The 19,937-nt window shown below is 52.3% G+C and overlaps 1 protein-coding gene and 1 long non-coding RNA gene across 4 annotated transcripts in view; one reads left to right on the forward strand and one right to left on the reverse strand.

The window, feature by feature from the left end:
• FA2H (fatty acid 2-hydroxylase) overlaps positions 1 to 19,937 on the reverse strand; it is a 53,401-nt gene that overhangs the window by 8,775 nt on the left and 24,689 nt on the right. The window contains exons 2-4 of the mRNA XM_060650135.2: positions 18,118 to 18,210; positions 6,349 to 6,491; positions 5,431 to 5,537 (exon numbers count right to left, since the gene is read on the reverse strand). Of these exons, the coding sequence (XP_060506118.1) occupies positions 5,431 to 5,537; positions 6,349 to 6,491; positions 18,118 to 18,210 (343 nt within the window). The remainder of the gene's footprint in view (positions 1 to 5,430; positions 5,538 to 6,348; positions 6,492 to 18,117; positions 18,211 to 19,937) is intronic.
• Positions 714 to 19,220, forward strand: LOC132690146 (uncharacterized). 3 transcript variants are annotated; one of them, XR_009615279.2, is made up of 7 exons: positions 714 to 2,765; positions 9,090 to 9,211; positions 9,968 to 10,104; positions 13,292 to 13,376; positions 17,492 to 17,677; positions 17,880 to 18,229; positions 18,659 to 19,220. It is a non-coding gene; the product is annotated as an uncharacterized LOC132690146 (long non-coding RNA). The 3 variants fall into 3 exon arrangements; XR_009615278.2 differs by having other exon boundaries at positions 17,563 to 17,677; XR_013552531.1 differs by lacking the exon at positions 9,968 to 10,104 and having other exon boundaries at positions 17,563 to 17,677.

Raw genomic sequence — 19,937 nt, forward strand, 5'->3', positions numbered from 1 at the left:
TTCCTCCACACCTTCCCTTCCACCTTTAACCATACCCAATTCTGCCCCCGCCCTTGAACTTCTTTCCTGCTCCTCAGGGAAGAGAGAGGCACCCAGGCACCTGGGTACTGGATGGTGGCAATAATCATAACAGCAGGTGTATACTGATCAGTAACTACATACAGAGCACCATGTAAGTGATTTACATGGATTACTTCATGTTTCCCCTCACTGCAACCTTATGAGGGAAGCCCTGACATTACCCATATGAGTGAGGATATGGAGATACAGACAACTTAAGTTACTTGCCAGGCTCAACCCACTAGGGAGTGCAGAGACCACAGCCTGCTTCCCCCACCCCCTCCATCCCAACCAACTCCTCTCTGGGCATCTTCAACTTCTTCTCTAGTGGGCTTTCCCATCATAGACTCTGTCCCTGATTCATAGCCAAGCCTATGGGAAAGACAGACTAGACCCATATCTCTACTTGATTGCTTCCCATTTGATTCTCAAGCCCCTACAGTCCTTCTTCTGCCCCAAGCCACTGGAATTGCAAAGGCTATTCAGGATGTACTTCTTGCCAGATCTAGTAAGCTTTTCAATTCATCCCCTGCTTGGCTGTGGCATATGATATTAGTGACCAGTCTCTTCTTGAATCTGGAGCCCCCACGAGTTCCTAACCTGAGGTTGTTGAACACCTAGAGTCCTCAGCTGGATTCCAGGGTGTCTGTGAAACTCCTGAAATGGTAACCCAAATGATGCCTCTTTGTACAATTTTTCAGGAAAGCAAGTCCACAGCTTCTCAGAATATCTCGAAGGATCTACGACCAGTATGGTTAGAAAACACAGCTTGGCTTTTCTCCTCTTCCCTAGATGCCCCTTGTCAGGTTCCATCATGGAAATGCTGCCTCAGTCCCCAGCGTCAAAGCCTTCCTGCTCCACTCTCCCATACTCCCTGCTCGATGCGGGAAGGTGGCCACACCCACAGGCTGACCACCCCCCACCCCAGACCCACACTTCACCCCAGCCCCAGACAGCCACTTGCTACAGGGGAACCTCCACATGGCTGTCCACAGGCCCCCAAAGTCAACAGTGGCCAGACGAGACCAATCTTCTTCCTCTTCTTCGTGCCCATCCTATCACCCCACGATGCTCCTCTTGGGTTCTTTCCTCTGCCAGAGGCACCAATATCCACATGTGACCAAAGGCTTAACTTATCCCTTTCTCTCGCATCCATCCAGGCACCTGTAGGCTCCGCCTCTTTAACATGTCTTGGCAAAGCAAAAGAAGCCAGACACAAAAATCCATATTCTGTATGATTCCATTTGTATGGAATGTCTAGAAGTGGCAAATGTGTAGAGACAGAAGGTAGATGTGGTGGTTGCCAAGGGCTTGGGGAGTGGGAAATGGAGAGCAATGGGATTTCCTTTTGGGGTGATGAGAATGTTCTGGAACTAGACAGAGGTGGCAGTTGCACAATGTTGTGGATGTACTAAATGGCACTGAATTGCTCGCTGTGAAATGGTTAATTTTGTTACGTGAATCTCACCTCAATTAAAAAAAAAATCTCTCTCTGGTCGATTCTTTGCTCTTAATCCCCTACTACCTTATTACTTCTTGCCCAGTGATGGCATCTGCCTCCCATCCCAGTCCCCTGCCTCCGTGCATGTTCCAACCCTTCTACGGCGCCTCGTTACCTTTAGGTAAAGTGCAAACACCCAACGAGGCACTCAGAGTCCCTTGAGACCCACCCAGCCAGCCACATCCCGCCTCGGTTCCATGTTGCCTGGTAGTGGGACCAAACCAAAGCATGTGTGGCTCCTTAGATGTACCACATCCTCCCACCTCCCCATCTTATCCCTAATTTTGTTCATATTTTCTTTACTGGGATTCCCTCCCTGCTCCCTTATCCTCGGAGATTCAGCCCATGTGTCTCCTGCGAAAAGCCTCCGCGGACGCCCCTCATCCCCACTAGGGCTGGTTTTGAAGCTCCTGCCCCACCCTTCATATCCTATCACAGCTACCATGCTGCACCCTGGCTTGCGGGTTTTATCATTGGTCCCATTTTATGGCAAGGGAGGCCTTTCATTTGATATCTCCAGGGCTTCACACAGCAGGTGCTTGGATACTTGAGAGATGGGTGGTTGGAAGCAAGCCCCTCCGAAGGGCTGTACCCAGGTGAGGTCTGATCTGTGTCATTCTAAGGGTGGAACTGGGCCTAGAGGAAGGCAGCTTCGGGTTCTGTTGAAGGAAGTGTGGATGGCCACAGGTGGCTGCTGAGGAAGGAAGAAAGCCCAAGAAGGCAGGGAGGAGGAGGTGAGCTTCTAGCTGTTTGGAACAGAATCTAGGCCCAGCCCCATTCTGACAAAACAATGAAAGACCAAGGTGAACCTGACCTTTTGTACCAGGCTGAGCTGAGGGTGGGGGGAAGGGTGGGCAATAATCATGACCTTGGCTTGAAAGCTTCTCAAATGGGACCGTAGTGATGACTGTTGGCTCAGTGGGGAGGGAGCAGTGGCTTTCTAAAACCCCTCCCCACACAGGGCCTACCAGCCACAGAGTGGTAATTTAGAGCCAGATCCCTAAGAACTGGCACTGAGAGGAGGCTGGCTTCCTCCTCTCTACAGTTCCTGACCTGCAGCTCTGCAGGTTACTGTCCCACTGTGGTGGGCTCAGTGGGTGGCAATTCATCCGGACATCAACCTAGGCCACGTCCACATCTGGTACAAGATGCTTCCCCAACAGCTCTGTGCGAGTGGCCGCCTGACCTTGGCTGAGCTGCTCTGGTAGGCGAGGAACCCTGCTTCTAGGGAGGTCCTGACACCTTTGGGGTCCTTCAAAACACGCTGGTTTTGGCCTTTGGCTTTGCAGACGTGGGTTCAAATCCTAGCTCTGTACCACCTACCTCGGTGTTTTCTCAACAGTAAAATATCCTACGCATTGTGAAAGGCTGTTGTTAGGATGGAGGGAATAGACCACCTAATTATATGATAAGTATAGATAATACACAGTAAGAATAATATATTTTCAGATAGTAATACTGATAATATAATGCTCCTCATATATAATAAGTAGCTACTATAATATTTATTTATTTATTTAGCTACTATAATTTTTAAATGGGACCATTCACATTTAGATATGAGGCAAAATACATCTAAGTCCTAACTTGTGGTCCTACTGTGCCCATCTTCTCTTGATTCTCCTTGTAGAGTTCTGGAGGGTCCCTGGTTGAAGAAGTTCCCCAGCCCCCCGCCTCCCCCTGCCCAGAGTGCAGGAGCCCCACCTCGGTGCTCAGCTTTCCCATCAGCAGGGAGAGAACTGGACACACAGGAACATTCTGTGGCCACAGACTTTGGTCTTGACCTTGGCTCGGACTCCCACAACAGAGCCCGTTGGAGGCCTGCAGCGCCACCTGGGGTGCCGCTGGGCAATGGTTCTGGCTCAGCACTCCCTCTCATCTGCTCCCAGGAACTGCTCTAGGGGCCATCCTAAGTTTCCAGAACCCCTCTGCCTTTCAGAGCATTCTCATTCACGCATCTAGGCATCTCAGCATCGCACTGGTGTCTCCGTTCAGCTTCCACTGCCTCTCGGCCTCCCGAGTCCTCTGCCTCTATTCCAGCGCCCTCTGTCCACCAGCTGCACCGGGACCCTGCTGAGCACCCCCCTGCCTCACTTCGCTGGCTCTTAGTTTCTCTGCTGGTGCCCATGCCTTGCCTGGCGAGCTTGGGGAGGAGGGAGGGATGTGGACACATCTCTCTCACGCCATCATCACTGGCATCACGGTCACAGACTCTACACTGGGCCTCTATTAGCGCATTTCAGCGCTCTGCAGAGGTCTGCGTTCAGGCCAAGCCCCCAGGTCACCCTCCCTGCCACGCAGAAGAGTCCCCTCCTATAGGTCAAGTCTCTGCCCGCCCCCTCACCCCAGCATCACCCCTGTCGGCCCATCCGGCCGGAGCTGGTACCGAGTGGCATCTCTGGAGGGCTCCTGCAGAGGGACCCGGGCCAAAGCTCTGGCATCCCCTTCCCCCTCCGGCTGCCAGCCCCGGCGGCCCAGCCACTGTTGGTGATTGTTAGGGGAGCGCCGGGTGGACAGTGGGCGATTCAGCGAGCAGGCCTTCTGAGCAACAAGCCTTGTGCTGTGCCTGAGCTATTCAGCGTGGGCAGAAAAGGGTAACCTTGGCATGTGGGGGCGTGCATATTAACCCTTGGTGACCGGGAGCAGTTTGGGGCTCAGGGGGACTTCCTGCACTTGTTCATCCCCCATCCCAACCTGGGCCAGGTGGGAAAACAGAGGCTCCCATTGCTGTGGCCAGGGCCCCTCTCACCTAAGCCATTCAGGCCCTCAACTTGTCCCCCACCCCGCAAAGGTGGGCTGGGAAGGGACAGTGGAGCGTGGGGAGAAGGAGCCTGCGTCTGGCAGAGAGAGGGAGGCTCTGAAGGCACACAGTCAGGAATGGGAGACGTGCGATCAGGAGAGGAAAGCCCGCCTCACCCGCTCCCGGCACCCCTCCCCTGCCTGTCCCCTAACCTTGCCTGGGTCCAAGCCACCCACCAGGGGCTAGCACCTCCCTGAGGCAGGCTGTGCCAGGACACGGGACCATCTGTGCAGGTGGTATGTTTCTGGGGGCACAGGTAGGCGGTAAGCTTGGGAGGCAGCGGGCAGAAGTGGCCACCCCCAAACCTTAGAGACTCAGTCACATAGGCTCCTGATGCCCCACATCGGCCCTTCCCTCTGTCCCCTGATCCTCAAAGCTGGGGGGCACCCGACATTCACATTCTAGCCATGTGACCCTGAATCCTCACTTGACTTTTCTGAGGCATTATGTCCTTGTCTCTAAAAGGGCATGATGATAGTACCTTTCTCATGGGGATGCTGGGAGGGTTAAGTGAGGTGGTCCCTGGAACCTGACACGTGGTAAGCGCCCAATAGTGGTTAGTGGGGTTCGTACTCCAAGTCAGGGGTTCTGTTGCATGAGCTTTTGCTCAGGAGACACCGTAGGACGCTTCCAGATCTTTCTCTCCCAGGTTCTAATCTGTGCTGTGTTCAGTGGGCCACTTTGAGTTAAGCTCTCAGCTGTGCATCTAGTGAAATGATTTCATTTTGGTTTCTTTGACAGTCCCAAGTCATACATTTTCTAGTATTACACTCAGCAAGAAGCCCTCTCCTTCATTGCTACGCCTCCTGATGAAATAATTTCGTTTAGTTTCTGCTCACGTGTTGTTGTTGTTGTTGTTGTTGTTGTTGTTGTTGTTTTTATCCATGTGGGGCTGCAGTCGGGGGAGCCTTACAGTTTTCTTTGTCTATTGCTACAGATAGGTCTCATTTACAAATGTTTGTGAGGTGGTTTGGGGTTCTGTGTTATTCAAAATTCAGGACTAGAGACACCACTGAAATTTCCTGCCTCCAGGACCCAGGGGAGCAAATCAGGAAGGAACCAACATTACCTGTGGAGAAGGAAGCAAAGAGTCGAACGTTGCCCTGGGCAAAGGTTCGGTAGTAGGACCAGCTGAGGTACAGCACCAGGGGCATCCAGATGAGGGGGACAGAGTACCTGCAGGAGGATCCTCAGGGTGAGAAAAATACATGCATAGGGGCTCGACAGGGTTCAGCTTCCCCAGAGACGCATCGCTCAACTAGAGGAAGGAGTAAATGATACCAAAGCATGTGCGGAAAGCATATGGAGACATAGAGCCAAAGGGACACTGCTTTGGGGATGGGGAGAAGAAAAGAAGAGAGAGGCTGTAAGTCTATCTCCTTCTGTCTCTGAAGTGAGTTACTGGCAGAAAAGAATTGCATCCCTGTGGCTAGACTCTGTGCCGCTGGATTGATGCCGACCTCTTGTGGCAAAGAAGCCAATTGCAGGCAAAATTGTTCCCATGGGCTTTCCAGGCTGGAAAACCCTCCTAAGAGTCTGGAATAGAACAGGGGTGGCTGTTCTATTGAGCCTGGGTGGCTCAGTTGGTTAAGCATCTGACTCAATTTCAGCTCAGGTCATGATCTCACGGTTGTGGGATCAATCGTGGTGTTGGGCTTAGCATGAAGCCTGCTTGGGATTCTCTCTCCCCCTTGCTATGCCCCTCCTCCACTCATGCTCTCTCTTAAAATAAATACATAAACTCAAAAAAAAAAGAATGAGGTGACATTTAAAGTGGCTTCTGGCTACATGTTAGGTTGCCACTCACTCAATGGATAAACCAAGCATAGGAATGGATTGTATCTATGGCACGTTCCACTATCCCCAAGAGTTTACACTACAGCTCTGGGCTCTGGAGAGGGACCCAACTGTCCCTTCCCCTTCTGTATCCGACTGGCGGCAGCAGGAGAGAAGGACAGCCCCACCATGGGCCCAGAGCAGGGCTCACCAGGCAGTCTTGGAGAGGGCCTCGATGAGGTCGGAGTGGAAGAGGCGGATGGGCCTGGTCACTGGCTGGTGGACCCACTCGTCATACTTCTCTCCCAAGTGGCCTACCTGCCACAGCAGGGGCTTCCGCCAGTCTACCAAATCCTGCAAGAGACAAAGTCAAGTGGACTTGATATTCACACCTGTGCACATTCACTCTCCCATTTTCTGGTACAATATCCCAGTCTCCATCCCCCACCTAAGCTCACATGATCTGTACCCACCCCTCCACTTCAGTGATCCTAGAACTGACCAAGACACTCATCTCAGCCTTCCAGTCACAGAAACGGGACCCAGGACAGGTCCATGACCTAAGCCGGTGCAATGAGCTGTCAGACACCCTTTCTTCCTGCTGGGGTTGCTAAGCTGGCACAGCACGACCCTGGAGTTGCTAGCAGACTTGGTCAACACAGAGGATGGCCAACCTAGGAGCTAGAGACACTGAATCTGGGTCATGACACCCGAGGACCCGGATTCAACCACACCCGAAGACTGAAGTCTCGCCCAGGACCCTTTAGGTACAGAAGCCTCAGACAACAGGCCTGCTCTCTCGGCTGAAGGTGGGGCAAAAGGTGCAGCATCAATCTGAGGACACAGCTGTGGGGGTCCACGTCTGCATCGTATAGGCATGTTTAGAATCCAGGCCTGCATGTTGATGAATTGGAGGTGATGCGCTGTTGGAATTCTCCAGTGTTAACTTTGGAGCTCTGTATCCGATTGGGACAAGAGTGGCGTGGAGCCTTTATGGTCAGCAACCCAGTAAACCTCACACAGAGTGAAGGCTGTTGGACACCGTTTTGAAGGTCATGGCTGGCAGCCGACACAGGTCTTTTCTGATAGCACAGCAGTGCTGAAGCCGGAAGTTGCGATGAGATTTTGGTAGGAGAGAGACCCTAAGCTTTCTGTACATCTTTGCTCTTCTCCGCTGTAATTTTTATTTCTTTGCACATTTTGAGCATGAACACTTGATGTGACGTTGTAGCAAATGATGCATGACTTGCCTTCCACATCTAGCTTTAGTCCCTCAAACCCATGGCCAGGTCGTGGGCATGGACTTACTTTAGATACGAATGGGAAAAAAAGTCTATGATAGGCATATTAAGTCTGCAATTTTATGAAGTTAGCTAGAGAAAATAAATTATTTGGCCCCTGCAAAAATGAAAACAAAAACAATAAAAAGCAAAAAAACTATATTAGTGGGGCACCAGGGTGGCTCACTTGGTTAAGCGTCCGACTTCAGCTCAGGTCATGATCTCGTGGTTTGTGAATTTGAGCCTCATGTCGGGATCTGTGCTTATAGCTCAGAGCCTGGAGCCTACTTTGGATTCTGTGTCTCCCTCTCTTTCTGCCCCTCCCCCACTCGTTCTCTCTCTCTCTCTCTCTCTCTCTCTCTTTCTCTCTCTCTCTCTCTCAAAAATAAACATTTAAAAATTAAAAAAGAAACTGTAGTAGCAATCTCTCTCTCTCAAAAATAAACACTTAAAAATTAAAAAAAAAAAACTGTAGTAGCAATAAAATAGGCCTTTTCCCTTTTACCATGGGCTTTCTTCTTGATATTGGTCTGGATGATTCATTCATTCACCCATTCAAACTATTATTCATTCAAAAATTTGCTTGATATTTCATATATGTGTATATTTTTATGCAAGCAGCTGGGAAAAAGAAATGGAAATGTAAGAGACCATCTTTGCTTTATATAGCTTACTGCTTAATTGGAGTTGACTGTAGAGTCAGGCCTAGGTGCAATTCCTGCCTCCATCACTTACTGTGTGACCTTAGGCAAATTACTTGACTTCTCTGAGCCTCAGTTTTCCCAGCTATGAGATGGAAGTAATGATACCTGCATAAAGTGTTCAGCAAGCTAAAACACGCCAGGGGAGGGGCGCCTGGGTGGCTCAGTCAGTTAAACGTCTGACTTTGGTTCAGGTCATGATCTCACGGTTTGTGGGTTTGAGCCCCACATCAGGCTCTGTGCTGACCGCTTGCTCGGAGCCTGGAGCCTGCTTCAGATTCTCTGTCTCCTTCTCTCTCTGCCCCTCCCCCACTTGGGATCTGCCTCTCTCTGTATCTCAAGAATAAATAAATGTAAAACTTTCTAAAAAACAATAACAACAACAACAACAAACACACCAGGTGAGATAGTTTAGTGGTGATGCAAGCAGACTGAGATTAGAAGGCAGAATGATTGGCACCAACGCCTGGGTCCAGGGTAGGAGAAAGGCCTTGCAGAAAACCTAGGGTTTGGGTTAGAGCCCACAAAGCATGGAAGACTTGGAAAGAAGAGGGGAAGGGTGCAGGAGGAGATATGGAGTTGAGATTATGACCTATGGAGGTCAACTCTATGGAGTTGAGACTGTGGCCTATCTGTTATTTTGACACTAGTCTGCAGGGCAGTAGGAAGAAATCTGTTGATGGTCTTAGATGACAGAACACCCAGTACCAGGCCCAGGAGTTGGTACTTTATCCTCCAGGCCAACTGTCTCCAGGGTGGGGGTGTATGCATCCCCTAGGGGTACTCAAGGCTGGTCCACAGATGCAGGGAGAAAATTTTAGAGACTCTTTCTGTTTGTGACACATTTATCTCATCTTTAAACCATGTATGGATATTTTCTAATACAAGAGTACATTAGCACATGCAAATAATTTAGAGATAATTAAAATAGACATGTAATGGACAAGGTGCTCTAAATGTTCTACTCATAGGGATGCAAGATCAAAAAAGCCCGGAAGCTGCAGCTCTAGGAAACGCAAAGCCCTTGAAGGTTTCTGAGGAGTCCGCATATTGAAGAAGATTAATCTGGGCGCAAATCAGTAAACCACAACCGGTAAAGAACAATGAACTTGTAGTGAGAGACCACTTTCAAAGCCAGCCATGTATCAGCCGTGGGCAAGTGCCTTTACCTCTTGGAGCTCCTAGGCTCTGGCATCTGTAAGGCTGGGTGTGCCCTGACCTTCCACCCACAATAGGAGAGGGGGTCAGATGCGTCCAGTGCATGGTGGGTGTCAATAAATGTCCAAAATAAGGGAGTTAGGCAGTGTCAGGAAAGTAAGAGTGTGTACGTGGAGGAAGAGCACTCGCGCCTGGGACAAGGAGTCAACAGTGGTTCAGAGACCCGCTTTCCCGCGTCCCTGGCTGGAACGTCATCCTTGCACAGGCCTCCGTGCCAAAGCTGGTGTGGCTTCAGTAGATCCCAGCCCTGCCAGAGGCGAAACTAGCCCCATTATCACAGCCTTGGAGCAGGGTTTAGGGGCCTCAGGGCCAACAGGGAATTCACTGGGCATTCTTTCTGCGCCTGTGACCAGGGAGGAAAGGCCCCGAATCTCTGTGGTTCCTACCATGTGAACTTGGTGATTCCCAGGTGGTGGCTGCCTTCCTGCTTCTCAGGCTAGAAGATGACTCATGTCAGCCTGGAGCCATCCATCCAGCACCAGTTATACCTGGCGATCACCCAAACCTCACCTGGCCCCAGCTCCCTTCCTGGCCCCAGTCCCCAAGTCTCCTTGACTTTCTCCCTTAGTTCTAGCAGCAGATAGATTCATTGGGTACACACTGTCTCATTCCTTCCATTCCTCTGCCTTAGGTCTCTACACACGCACATACACAGCACCATCGCCACCAGGAAAAAGAACTGGAGGAACCAGCTAGTGGCCTTTGTTTACACCTTATCTTGCAGCACCTTCAGAGCCCCACCTCAGAGGAAGCTAAGCCGGGGTCATGGTGAGAGCTTGAGGCTTTGTCCCAGTTGCAATAACCTTAGAACTAACATTCACAGGGCATTTGTCATCTGCATATTCATCATGTACCAAGCACGGTTCTAAACATCTTACGTGAATTAAATAATTTGACCCTTGCCATACCCCTAACTAGGTAGCTACTATTATTATTGTTATTTTGCAGATGGGAAACGAAGGTGGGTAACTTGCCCAGGGTTGCCCAGTTACATCTTTTTGATGAGTTGGCTCCTTTATCATTGGGAAATGGCCATTTTGGTCCCTGGTGATACTTTTATCCAAAGCCCACTTCGTCCGATTTTAATAGAGTCGCACTGGGCTTTTTTATGCTTGGTGTTTGTATGGTCTATCTTTTCCTACCCTTTTACTTTCCTCTTGCATTTGTCTTTACATTTAAAGAGCATCTCTTGCAGACAGCATACAGTTGGGTCTTGCTTTTTTATCTAGTCAGATAATCTCTGCCTCGTAATTGGAGTGTTTGGTCTATTTACATTTAATGCTGGGGTAGGTCTACTACCTTCTTTACTACCTTGTTTTCTATTTGTCTCTTCCACTTTTCTTTCTTGTCTTGTTTGCATTAATCAAGTATTTAAAAATATGCTATATTATAATCTCTATTGGCTTTTTAGCTATGTTTTTGTATTTTTCCTCCAGCTATGCTCTAAGGATGATAATATGCATATTTAACCTATCACCATCTATCTTTTTTTTTTATTTTTTTTTAATGTGTTTATTTGTTTTTGAGACAGAGAGAGACCGAGCTTGAGCAGGGGAGGGGTAGAAAGAGGGGGAGACACAGAATCTGAAGCGGGCTCCAGGCTCTGAGCTGTCAGCACAGAGCCCGACGCGGGGCTCGAACTCACGGAGCGTGAGATCATGACCTGAGCTGAAGTCAGACGCTCAACCGACTGAACCACCCAGGTGCCCCTATCACCATCTATCTTGAACGAACCCCCTGGATTTTATATGTTCCATTTTTGCATGTTACACACAACACTCTATGCCTGTACACTTAGTTCAGACTTAGCTACCTTAGACAATGAACGTTTCTAGCTATATATAACACAAGGGTATGGCCAGGCAGGCCTCTCTCTCAGCCTAGCAGTGGTTTGGGCAAATTTTTGCCTGTTGATCCATTTTGCCCTTATTTCATAAAGTGAGTAGAAAACAGCATAGGATTTATAAGCTTAATTCAGTTGAGACACAGGAAGAATGTCTAGGTGAGCAGAAAGCTGGGAATCTAGCCTGAATCTTATACCCCATTGCAAAGGGAACAGAACAAAAGGACAGAGCAGGTGTGCAGAGCTGGTTGTTTACAGGTGGGGTAGATAGGGCCAGCTCCCTCAGCACCCCCCCCCCCCCAACATGGGCATCTTTTGTTTGATGTCCTGTGGCCCACCTGGTCTTTGGACATGACTTTGGTTCCTTCCTGGGTAGACCAGTGGGTACTGGCCATGTACGAATGGAAGACTTGCTATCTAGAGTTGGTCACAAGGCTGCCTCCGACCTGATCACTGGCCTTGGAGGACCTCAAACCTGGCTCCATGTATAGCCCAGAGTACATTTCTGTGAGGGAGCCCTCCTTGGTGCCAGGGAGGGTCATGTCACTCTGGGGGCTGAGGTACTGCCCTGAAAGAATCCCAAGGAGGCTCATTTTCCCCTCTGCAAACATCCCCCTCAGTCCTCAATAGCCAACACCTGTATTTCCACTACTGGAGCATTAGCCACTATTCCAGGGGAAGTAAATTGAGCCTTCCATGCAAGTATAGAAATCCAGGCCCACTGCCCTCCTCCCCATTTTATGGGTCAGGGCATTGTGGCCCAGAGGGTACAAGTGACTCTTGAGATGGGACCGGCTGGTCCTGGGGCAGGGGTGACCCCACCACCCCCCTTCCCTCCACACAATCTCCTAGGAGCTGGGACATTCACCATATGCTCAACCTTCAGTTAGATACACATGCACTGACAGGGTGTCTTTTCTCAATTCTCTTCCAGCCCCAAACCCTGCCCGAGAAAGTGTCAGCTGGATGCTAATGCGTCCAACACCTCTCACTTACTGGGTCATTTCCAACATGGCAGCTGGCTGGGAACTGGTCTTGAGAAGGGAGGATGGTAGAGGAGAGCTCCGAATCCGGGGAGATGGGAAGGGTCTCAAAGTAAATTTCACTTCCTCTTCTCCCCGGCTGAGGACCCTTAATCCTCCCATACAAATGGCTCTCTTCCTTCCCCTTCCAAGCTGGCCCCAGGTCCTGGCCCCTCCCCACCTCTATGTCCTGGGGCTCTGCGAAACAAGGAACTACAAGGAAAAAGATCTGCAGCCTTTGTCTGGTCCTGAGTGGGGAAAGGAGGGGGGAACAGACCACTGACCACACTTCCAGTTCCCAGGCATCTGGGGGTTTCCATAGCAACCTTCTCAATAACAAATCCTCCTTTTTCAAATGCGGCACCTGATGCTCAGAGACAGCAAGTCATTCACTCAGGGGTGCCCAGCTAAAACTGACGGCATGGGTGAGGGTGAGGATGTATCCAGAAACTGTTTGTTGGGGAGGGGGGTGGTCATTTAATGAACTCAAAAATCCTGAGCTACAGGCTGGGCCCCGGAAAACACATGTAAATCGGGATAAATTTGGCCCAGAGTCCTACGCCCCTCCCCCACCCGGCTCTGCCCTTGACCCAAGGGTGGGGGAGGGCTCTCCCGGGCTATGTCTGGAATGCAGCTGCAGCAAGGCCTGCAGGGGGAAAGGGCAGCCTGCTGCCCAGAGGGAGCCTGGAAGGGTTTGCATGCTGCCAGGGTTGGAAGGGAGCCTTCTCTGCTCCCCAGATCCCCCTCCCCCCAGGCGGCACAGGGGTCTGCTGGCACAGAACTCTTCTGAGGGCCAGCCCCAGCTCAGGAGTGGCAAACTGGGAATCTGCTCTTCCCCGGACAGGGCACGTGTGGGGAAAGGGGACAGCAGCTCTGTGCCAGAAGCTCCTCCCGCAGCCATAACCTAAAGCAATTGTTTAAAGAAATGTCCACCCAAACCGCAGAGCTGCTGAGCTCATAGCTCCAGGGATGGCTTCTGAGCCAGAAAGGTGGGGGATGGGCTTCTAACCAGCAGTGGCCAGTGGGGAGGGGAGTGAGGGCTAGAAGCTCTACAAGAATCCTGGCCACTGTTCCTTTATCCTTGTCACAGGTCCCCTGGGCTCAGACTTCATGTCCGTTATCCTACATAAGTTGCGATTTTGAGAACTGGAGCCTGACATGGTCCCATTTTACAGGTGAGGAGACTGAGGTCAGATGCTCAGTGGTATATGCTGCAGGGGGGACATGCGCCCAAGCCAGCACAGCTCCACAGCCCGAGGTCTCAAAGGGCCAGGAGGCCTCCTATCAGCTGGCTAGGCGCCGCCGTGACTGTGAATTCGTCAGCACAGAGGCTTTGAGGGGCCCAAAGGAGGCCTTACGGGGTGGCTGGAGGCCTGTCCTGTACAGTCTAACTATGGGTTCCCAGCTGGACAAGCTCAAACCCACAAAGGCAGTTCTGGACCACCCACCTCCACCCTATACCCTGGGGGAAGTGGTGGCTTCCCCCATGAGGGTTCAGAGATGAGAGTGGTTGGGGAGCAGGAGGTGAGGGCCAGACTCCAGGGAGAGAGGTTTGGCCATGTCATACAGAAAGCCAATGGGAACTCAATCCTCAAGGCTGAAGAACCCAGAGGGGACCTGCCCTGCCCCCCCCCCCCCCCATCCCAAAGCGAGGTGGCTCTTCTTTAACCCTTTCTATACCCTTTCCTACACTCTGGGCAGCCTGGCTTTCTTGACACCTACCCTGGGGAGGGTCAAGGTGAGACAGGAGGCCCAAGGAGACCCAAGGTGACCAGGGGACAGAATGCTGGGAGGTGAGCCAGGCCTGCACCCACAGTGTTGAGGTTGACCCTTCCCCAGATGTGGGCTGGCCAAGGGGCCCTTGTCTGGATCCAGGGGCTATTCTCCCCAGTTCTCAGTGACATATCCGGGTGTGCTGAAAAGCTAACCCATGCAGCCAACGTCAACATCTTTGTAGGCGCAGGGGAACCCCGGAGCAGCCCCTGATGCCGAGGGTCCTGTGTGTGGGGACGTGTGTATAGACCCAGGGTTAGAGAGCTTCTCACTGCTTATTGATTCGTGACACACCTGGATGGATGGTTCTGCCGGTTTCTTAGGGGAAGAGAGTGGGCCTCACCCCCTAGTAGCCTGTGGAGCTAGAGCACTTCTGTCTCAAGGCAAGATGGGAAGGAAGACTATATCTCAGCCTCCGCCCTCCCTTCTGCCCTCCCCTCCCCCAGTACAGGCCTCAGGGTCTTATTCGTGGCCAGCTGTCAGGGTGGAAGGGGCCCAGGACACATGGAAGGAACAGGTCAGGGGAGGGGGCTCAACAGCCCTGTGGTTACAGGCAGGGCCACTGAGCCAACCAGCAGAGTCACTTGGGACAGGAGCCCTCAGCTCTTCCTCATTAGTAAAACCAGGATCATTTTTTTTTTTTTTAAGTTTATTTGTTTTGAAAGAGAGAGAAAAAAAGACAGAGAGAGACACAGCATGAGTAGGGGAGGGACAGTCAGAAAGACAGAATCCCAAGCAGGCTCTAGTCAGCATAGAGCCCAACACAGGGCTTGAACCCACGAACCATGAGATCATGACCTGAGCTGAAATCAAGAGCCAGAGCTTAGCTGACTGAGCTACCCAGGTGCTCCAAATCAGGATCATTCTAATCCTTATCTTGTCCTGGTGTTCAAATGATTGGATCAGACAATAGACAATGTATATAAAGTGCTCAGCCCGGCATCTGGCGCTTGGTAAAAGCTCAATGAAAGAAGCGTTAATTCAGGGCTAACTCCGCTTCCCCGGGGGGATCTGGGCTGGGAACTTTTGCAAACCCCTCGAATCCCTCCAGTTCTGATTCTTGGGAGGCTGGCCCCCAAAGTGGGGAGGGTGGAGGAGGCTGGGGGTGCAGAGAGACTGAAATGGACACAGTCGAGCGGTGAAAAGAGGCAGTGGAACAAATAGGTGCATCTAGAAGCCAGGAGCAGTGGGCGGCTCCGGCCACCTATACGGAGACAAGCTCCAGGCTGGCTGGGGTCCAGAACACGGGGAGAGACATGCAGGGGCTAGTGTAGGGTGAGGAGCTACAGTGTGGTTTCTCATCCCACAAGGAAGCTGGGCATGACTGAGTGATCCAGTGAATGATTTAGAAATTGTTCCAGTAAAATCCCACGCAGAGCCTGAAAGTCAGCCGATATTGCACCCGTAGGCAGGGCGAGGCACCCTGGGCTTGCTTCCTGGCCCTTTCAGAACCTTCCGCCCTTTGCCCAGGTACCCCCACCTCAGTTTCCCCTCATTCTTTCCAGAACAGCCCACTCTGTCCTCCAGCTTCCAGGCCCTTCCTTAGCAGCCCCCCAGAGGGGCTCCCTTGAACGCAAAACACGAAGGGTTAACTTTGGCAAGTCCTGCCCTAAGAGCGGTGTCCAAGTCCACGCCAGGCCCGGGACCCTGGCTGAGTCAAAGCTACTGCCCTGTTGGCCTCTCTCCTCAGCTCCTCAAGGTCCAGACCCAACGGACGCCCCCAAGCCCCTGGCCTGGGGCAGAAACAGGTGTAGGGTCTAAATCAGACCAGGGGCTTAAGGGCTCGCCAAGCCTCTCCACTCCCCCAAAGGGACTGGGATTGAACCTGTGGTAGACGAATGCAAAAATAAGGAAAAGCGGGCACCTGGTTCAGTCAGCTGAGCATCTGACTCTTGATGTCAGCTCAGGTCATGATCCGACCTGGTTTGTGAGATTAAGCCCCATGTGGGTCTCTGCAGTGACAACGCTGAGCCTGCTTGGGATTCTCTCTCCCTCTCTCTCTCTGCCCCTCCTCAGCTCACATTCTCTCTTTCTCTCTCTCTCTCAAAATAAATAAGTAAACTTAAAAAAAAAATAAGAAAGAGCAAGCCAGGCACTGTTCACTCTCCCTGGGAAGCCCAGCTCTCCAGGCTGAGCCCCACCGCTCCCAGTGGGGTTGGGGGCCCCTTCCCAGGGCAGGTCTCCAAGCCTTCTCTCAGCCGGAGACACAGGAGGAGGGGGGAGGAGGAAGAGAGAAAGTGTGTGAAAGAATGACAGAGGGGCAGGGAAGGTGAATCAGGCTGGGCTGCCAGGAGCCAGGAGCAGGCCCTGGGAGGGGAGGAGGAGGGAGGCCTCTCTTCCACTCTGGTGGGGAGCGGGGCTGGTGGGGAGCGGGGCACGGGGCACATGGAGGAACAGGACTTGATTTCCCCTCCCCCTGCCACATACAGGGACACAGCTGGAGTCAGCCTTGAACCTGCAGCCTGGGGAGACTGAGAGGACCCTGCCCCAGGGCGGGGCTGGCAACGGGAGATCCCCTTGTCCCCTGGGGTGCCGGGGTGGCCCAGTCTGTTAAGCGTCAGACTTTGGCTTGGGTTGTGTGTTCATGGTTCGGTTCGTGAGTTTGAGCCTGCATTGGGCTCTGTGCTGACAGTGTGGAGCCTGCTTGGTGGGGCGGGGGGTGGGGGGGGCGTGACTCTTCCTCTCTGCCCATCCCCGGCTCTCGCTCGAGTGCTCTTCTCTTCAAATAAATAAATAAACTTAAAAAAAAAAAAAAGAATCCCCTTGTCCGCAGCCAGCCTCCCTTGGCAGTCCCCTCCCTTCCAGGATCATTCTCTCTGATTCTCTCTTGCCTCCGTGCCACAGGGCTGCCCACGTCCATCCAGTCCTGGTTGGCTCTCTCTTTATTGCCTTTCCTACACTCAACCCTCCAGGCCAAGCTCACGGGCCCCAAGCATCCCTCTTCGCTGCTCCTTTCCAGACCACCCAGCCGCTGAGCCCTGAGCTGGACATCCGCAGCTCACTCTCTGGGCCTGCCCTCATCCCCACACCCTTCCCCCCACTTCAGCTGCTCCTCTTTTTCCAGGATGAGGCCCTGACGCCACAGCTTCCGGTGTCCCTGTCCCATTCAAGCTGGCTGTCTCCTCATCCATCCTACCCATGTGCGGAACAAGTCCAAGCCCCCAAAACTTCCAGAGAAGACACGCAAGGGGCATCTTTGCCATGGGCTGAGGGGCTCCCCCAGAGGCAGTGGCAGTTCCCATGTGACAGATGCTGTCTCTGGGTTCCCGGGGTCCTTCCTGAAAGGGGCCCAGGAAACAAGCAGCTTTGTGGATCCTCCCCACCTCTGGCCACCTATGTTCTCTGGGTGTGCTTCTCACATCTCTCCAAGTCGTAATAACTGTTGGCCGGGATGCTCTGTCCTCCCCAGCAGGTTGTGTGCTCCTTGGGGGCGGAGGCCTGTCCTGTTGTCTCCTGACCCTGGTGTCCAGCACAGGTAGGGGACATTCATGGATGTGCACGGTGGTGTCTATTCCAGGCTTGGGACAGTTCCACAACCCAGGTTGGAGGGAAATGGCGCTCAGGTCTGGTTCCCCCCAGATCTCCCAGGTGTTACAGCTTCTACCCCTGTTCCACTGAACGACCTCACTTCCACTGTGACCCGTCAGCTCATCCAGGATTCCTCAAACCAGCATGTGTGACCCGCTTCATCACAGCAGGAGAGGTCAGGTGCCACGGATGGATGTTGTAAATGGTGCCAGCTGTCTCCCCCGGGGCCTCAAGGCTCCCCCCTCCCCCCACCCCTCCCCTGTATGGGCCAGTGACCCCTGAGAGTGATTATTAGCGCCTGGGGGCAGCTCTGCCCTGCAGGCTGGTCAAGCTGGGTTTGTCTGGACCTTCTGAACTTGTCATTGTGTTCTTCTCAGCCCCAGGCTCTGTGGGAGACCACCCTCTGGGGTGTTTGGTCCGAAGAACCCCCGTGTGCGCAGTTTCCCCACACCCACCACCTCAGCTCCGGTTTGCTTTCGCGCTATGAATGTCTGCTTCCCCATCTCAAGGCTCCTGGGAGGATGTCACAAACACGCACAGCCTCTGGCTCCACACACTCCCGCCTTGGCCCCAGGAGCCCCCGATCATCTCCCAGCCCTGCCCTCTGCCAGCTACCTTGTCCCAGTCCACCACTTTGAACTTTGGCTCCATCAAAGGGTCTGTCTTCTGAGTGTTCACAGAGGTCACAGTCCCGTTCTCCACGGAGCCCTGGGGAGAGAAGATACAGGTGGTTATCTATGGTGCTGGGGTGAGAGTGGGGGGAAGGGAGCAAGGAGCCAGCCCAAGGCGAGGCAGCCCACAGCGACGAGAGCCTCTGGCTGGGGCAGGGTGGGCGGAAATCAAGGACACCGAGTGCATCTGAAAATAGGTAGACGCTACTTGTGTTGTTCTCCGCACTTTTCTCCTCCTTTTAAAAAATAATTTCTGTAAGAACAAGAGGCAGAAAGGTATGGGAGAGAAAGAAAGCTGGCAGAGAGGCTGTAGGAAGTTAGAGCCCTCAGTGGGTATGCTGTGGGCAAGGGAGTCCCTGCCAGCCTCTCTCTCTCTCTAGGTCCCTGGCAGGTGTCAGGCAGAGGGAGGCACAGGGTGGCACCCTGGGCACCTGGTAGGCTCACTGTGCCGTTCCAGTGACCACCGCACCTCCCTCCCTTCCCAGGAATTGCAGAGCCCGTGGGTCACAGGCTGGGGCAGCTAGGTCCACATGCCCATAAGAAATGCAGCCCAGAGAAGAAGACGGTCCCTCTAGGAGCTCCCATGTGTGGGTCAGCAGCTGTACATGGGGCAGAACTGGCAGAGAGGTGCCCAGATGGGCTCAAGGTGAAATCGAAGTCGCAGAGAAGCCAAGTCAGAAGGAAATGGAATTGTGGAATGTACCAGGAAAGTCACATGGCTGCAGCTGGCCCTGACGTCATGGGGTGGTGGTGAGGAGGCTGGGGAGGGCAGGAGAGAGGTGGGGAGAGCAATGCCACTGGGAGGCCTGCCCTCAGATGCCCCGTGACTAAAGCATACTGTGGTGCTGGTGACCGTGGTGGGGACCCCGGAAGCAGGGTACTTGGCAAGGACTGAGGAGCCGAAGCAGCCCTCTGGGGTTTCTATTGGCACAATTCTTACGTTTTTGCTTCCAAACGAACCAAGAGAAACTGGGGGTGACGGCGAAGCTGGCATTCTCTGGGGAAACCCATATCAACCCAAGTAAAAGTAGACTTCTGTGGTCCTGTCTTGGGGTGGATGTGTCAGTGTTTTTAGTCTGGGTCACCGTACTGATACCTGAATTCTTTTCTTTTCTTTTCTTTTCTTTTCTTTTCTTTTCTTTTCTTTTCTCTTTTCTCTTTATTTCTCCCTTCCTTTCTTTGCTTTCCTTCCTTCCTTCAATGTTTTTAAAGTTTATTTACTTATTTATTTAGAGAGATCATGCGCAGTGGTGGGGCAGAGAGAGAGGGAGAGAGAGCAGATCCCAAGGAGGCTCTGCACGGTCAGCACAGAGCCGGATGCGGGGCTTGAACTCATGAACTGTGACATCATGACCTGAGCCAAAATCAGGAGTCAGATGCCTAACCGACTGAGCCACCCAGGCACCCCTTGAATTCTTAGAAAAGGATCTTGGGGCACCTGGGTGGTTCAGTTGGTTGAGCGTCTGACTTCGGCTCAGGGCATGATCTCACGGTTTGTGAGTTTGAGCCCCCCATTGGGCTCTGTGCTGAGTGTGCAGAGCCTGCTTCATATCCTCTGTCTCCCTCTCTCCCTGCCCCTCCCCCACTTGCTCTCTCTTAAAAATAAACATTAAAAAATTATAAAAAAGGATCTCGAATGACCTCTTGAGGTCAAAGAAGAGTGGATTTCATAGCATATTGTACAATGAAATTCCCTAAATATCCAATACAAATGTCACATAATAAACTCATCCCTTCTAGTTCTGTTCTACCCTCAAAATACCC

This window comes from Panthera onca, chromosome E2, assembly GCF_046562875.1.
Source record: "Panthera onca isolate mPanOnc1 chromosome E2, mPanOnc1 haplotype 2, whole genome shotgun sequence".
NCBI lineage: Eukaryota > Metazoa > Chordata > Mammalia > Carnivora > Felidae > Panthera > Panthera onca.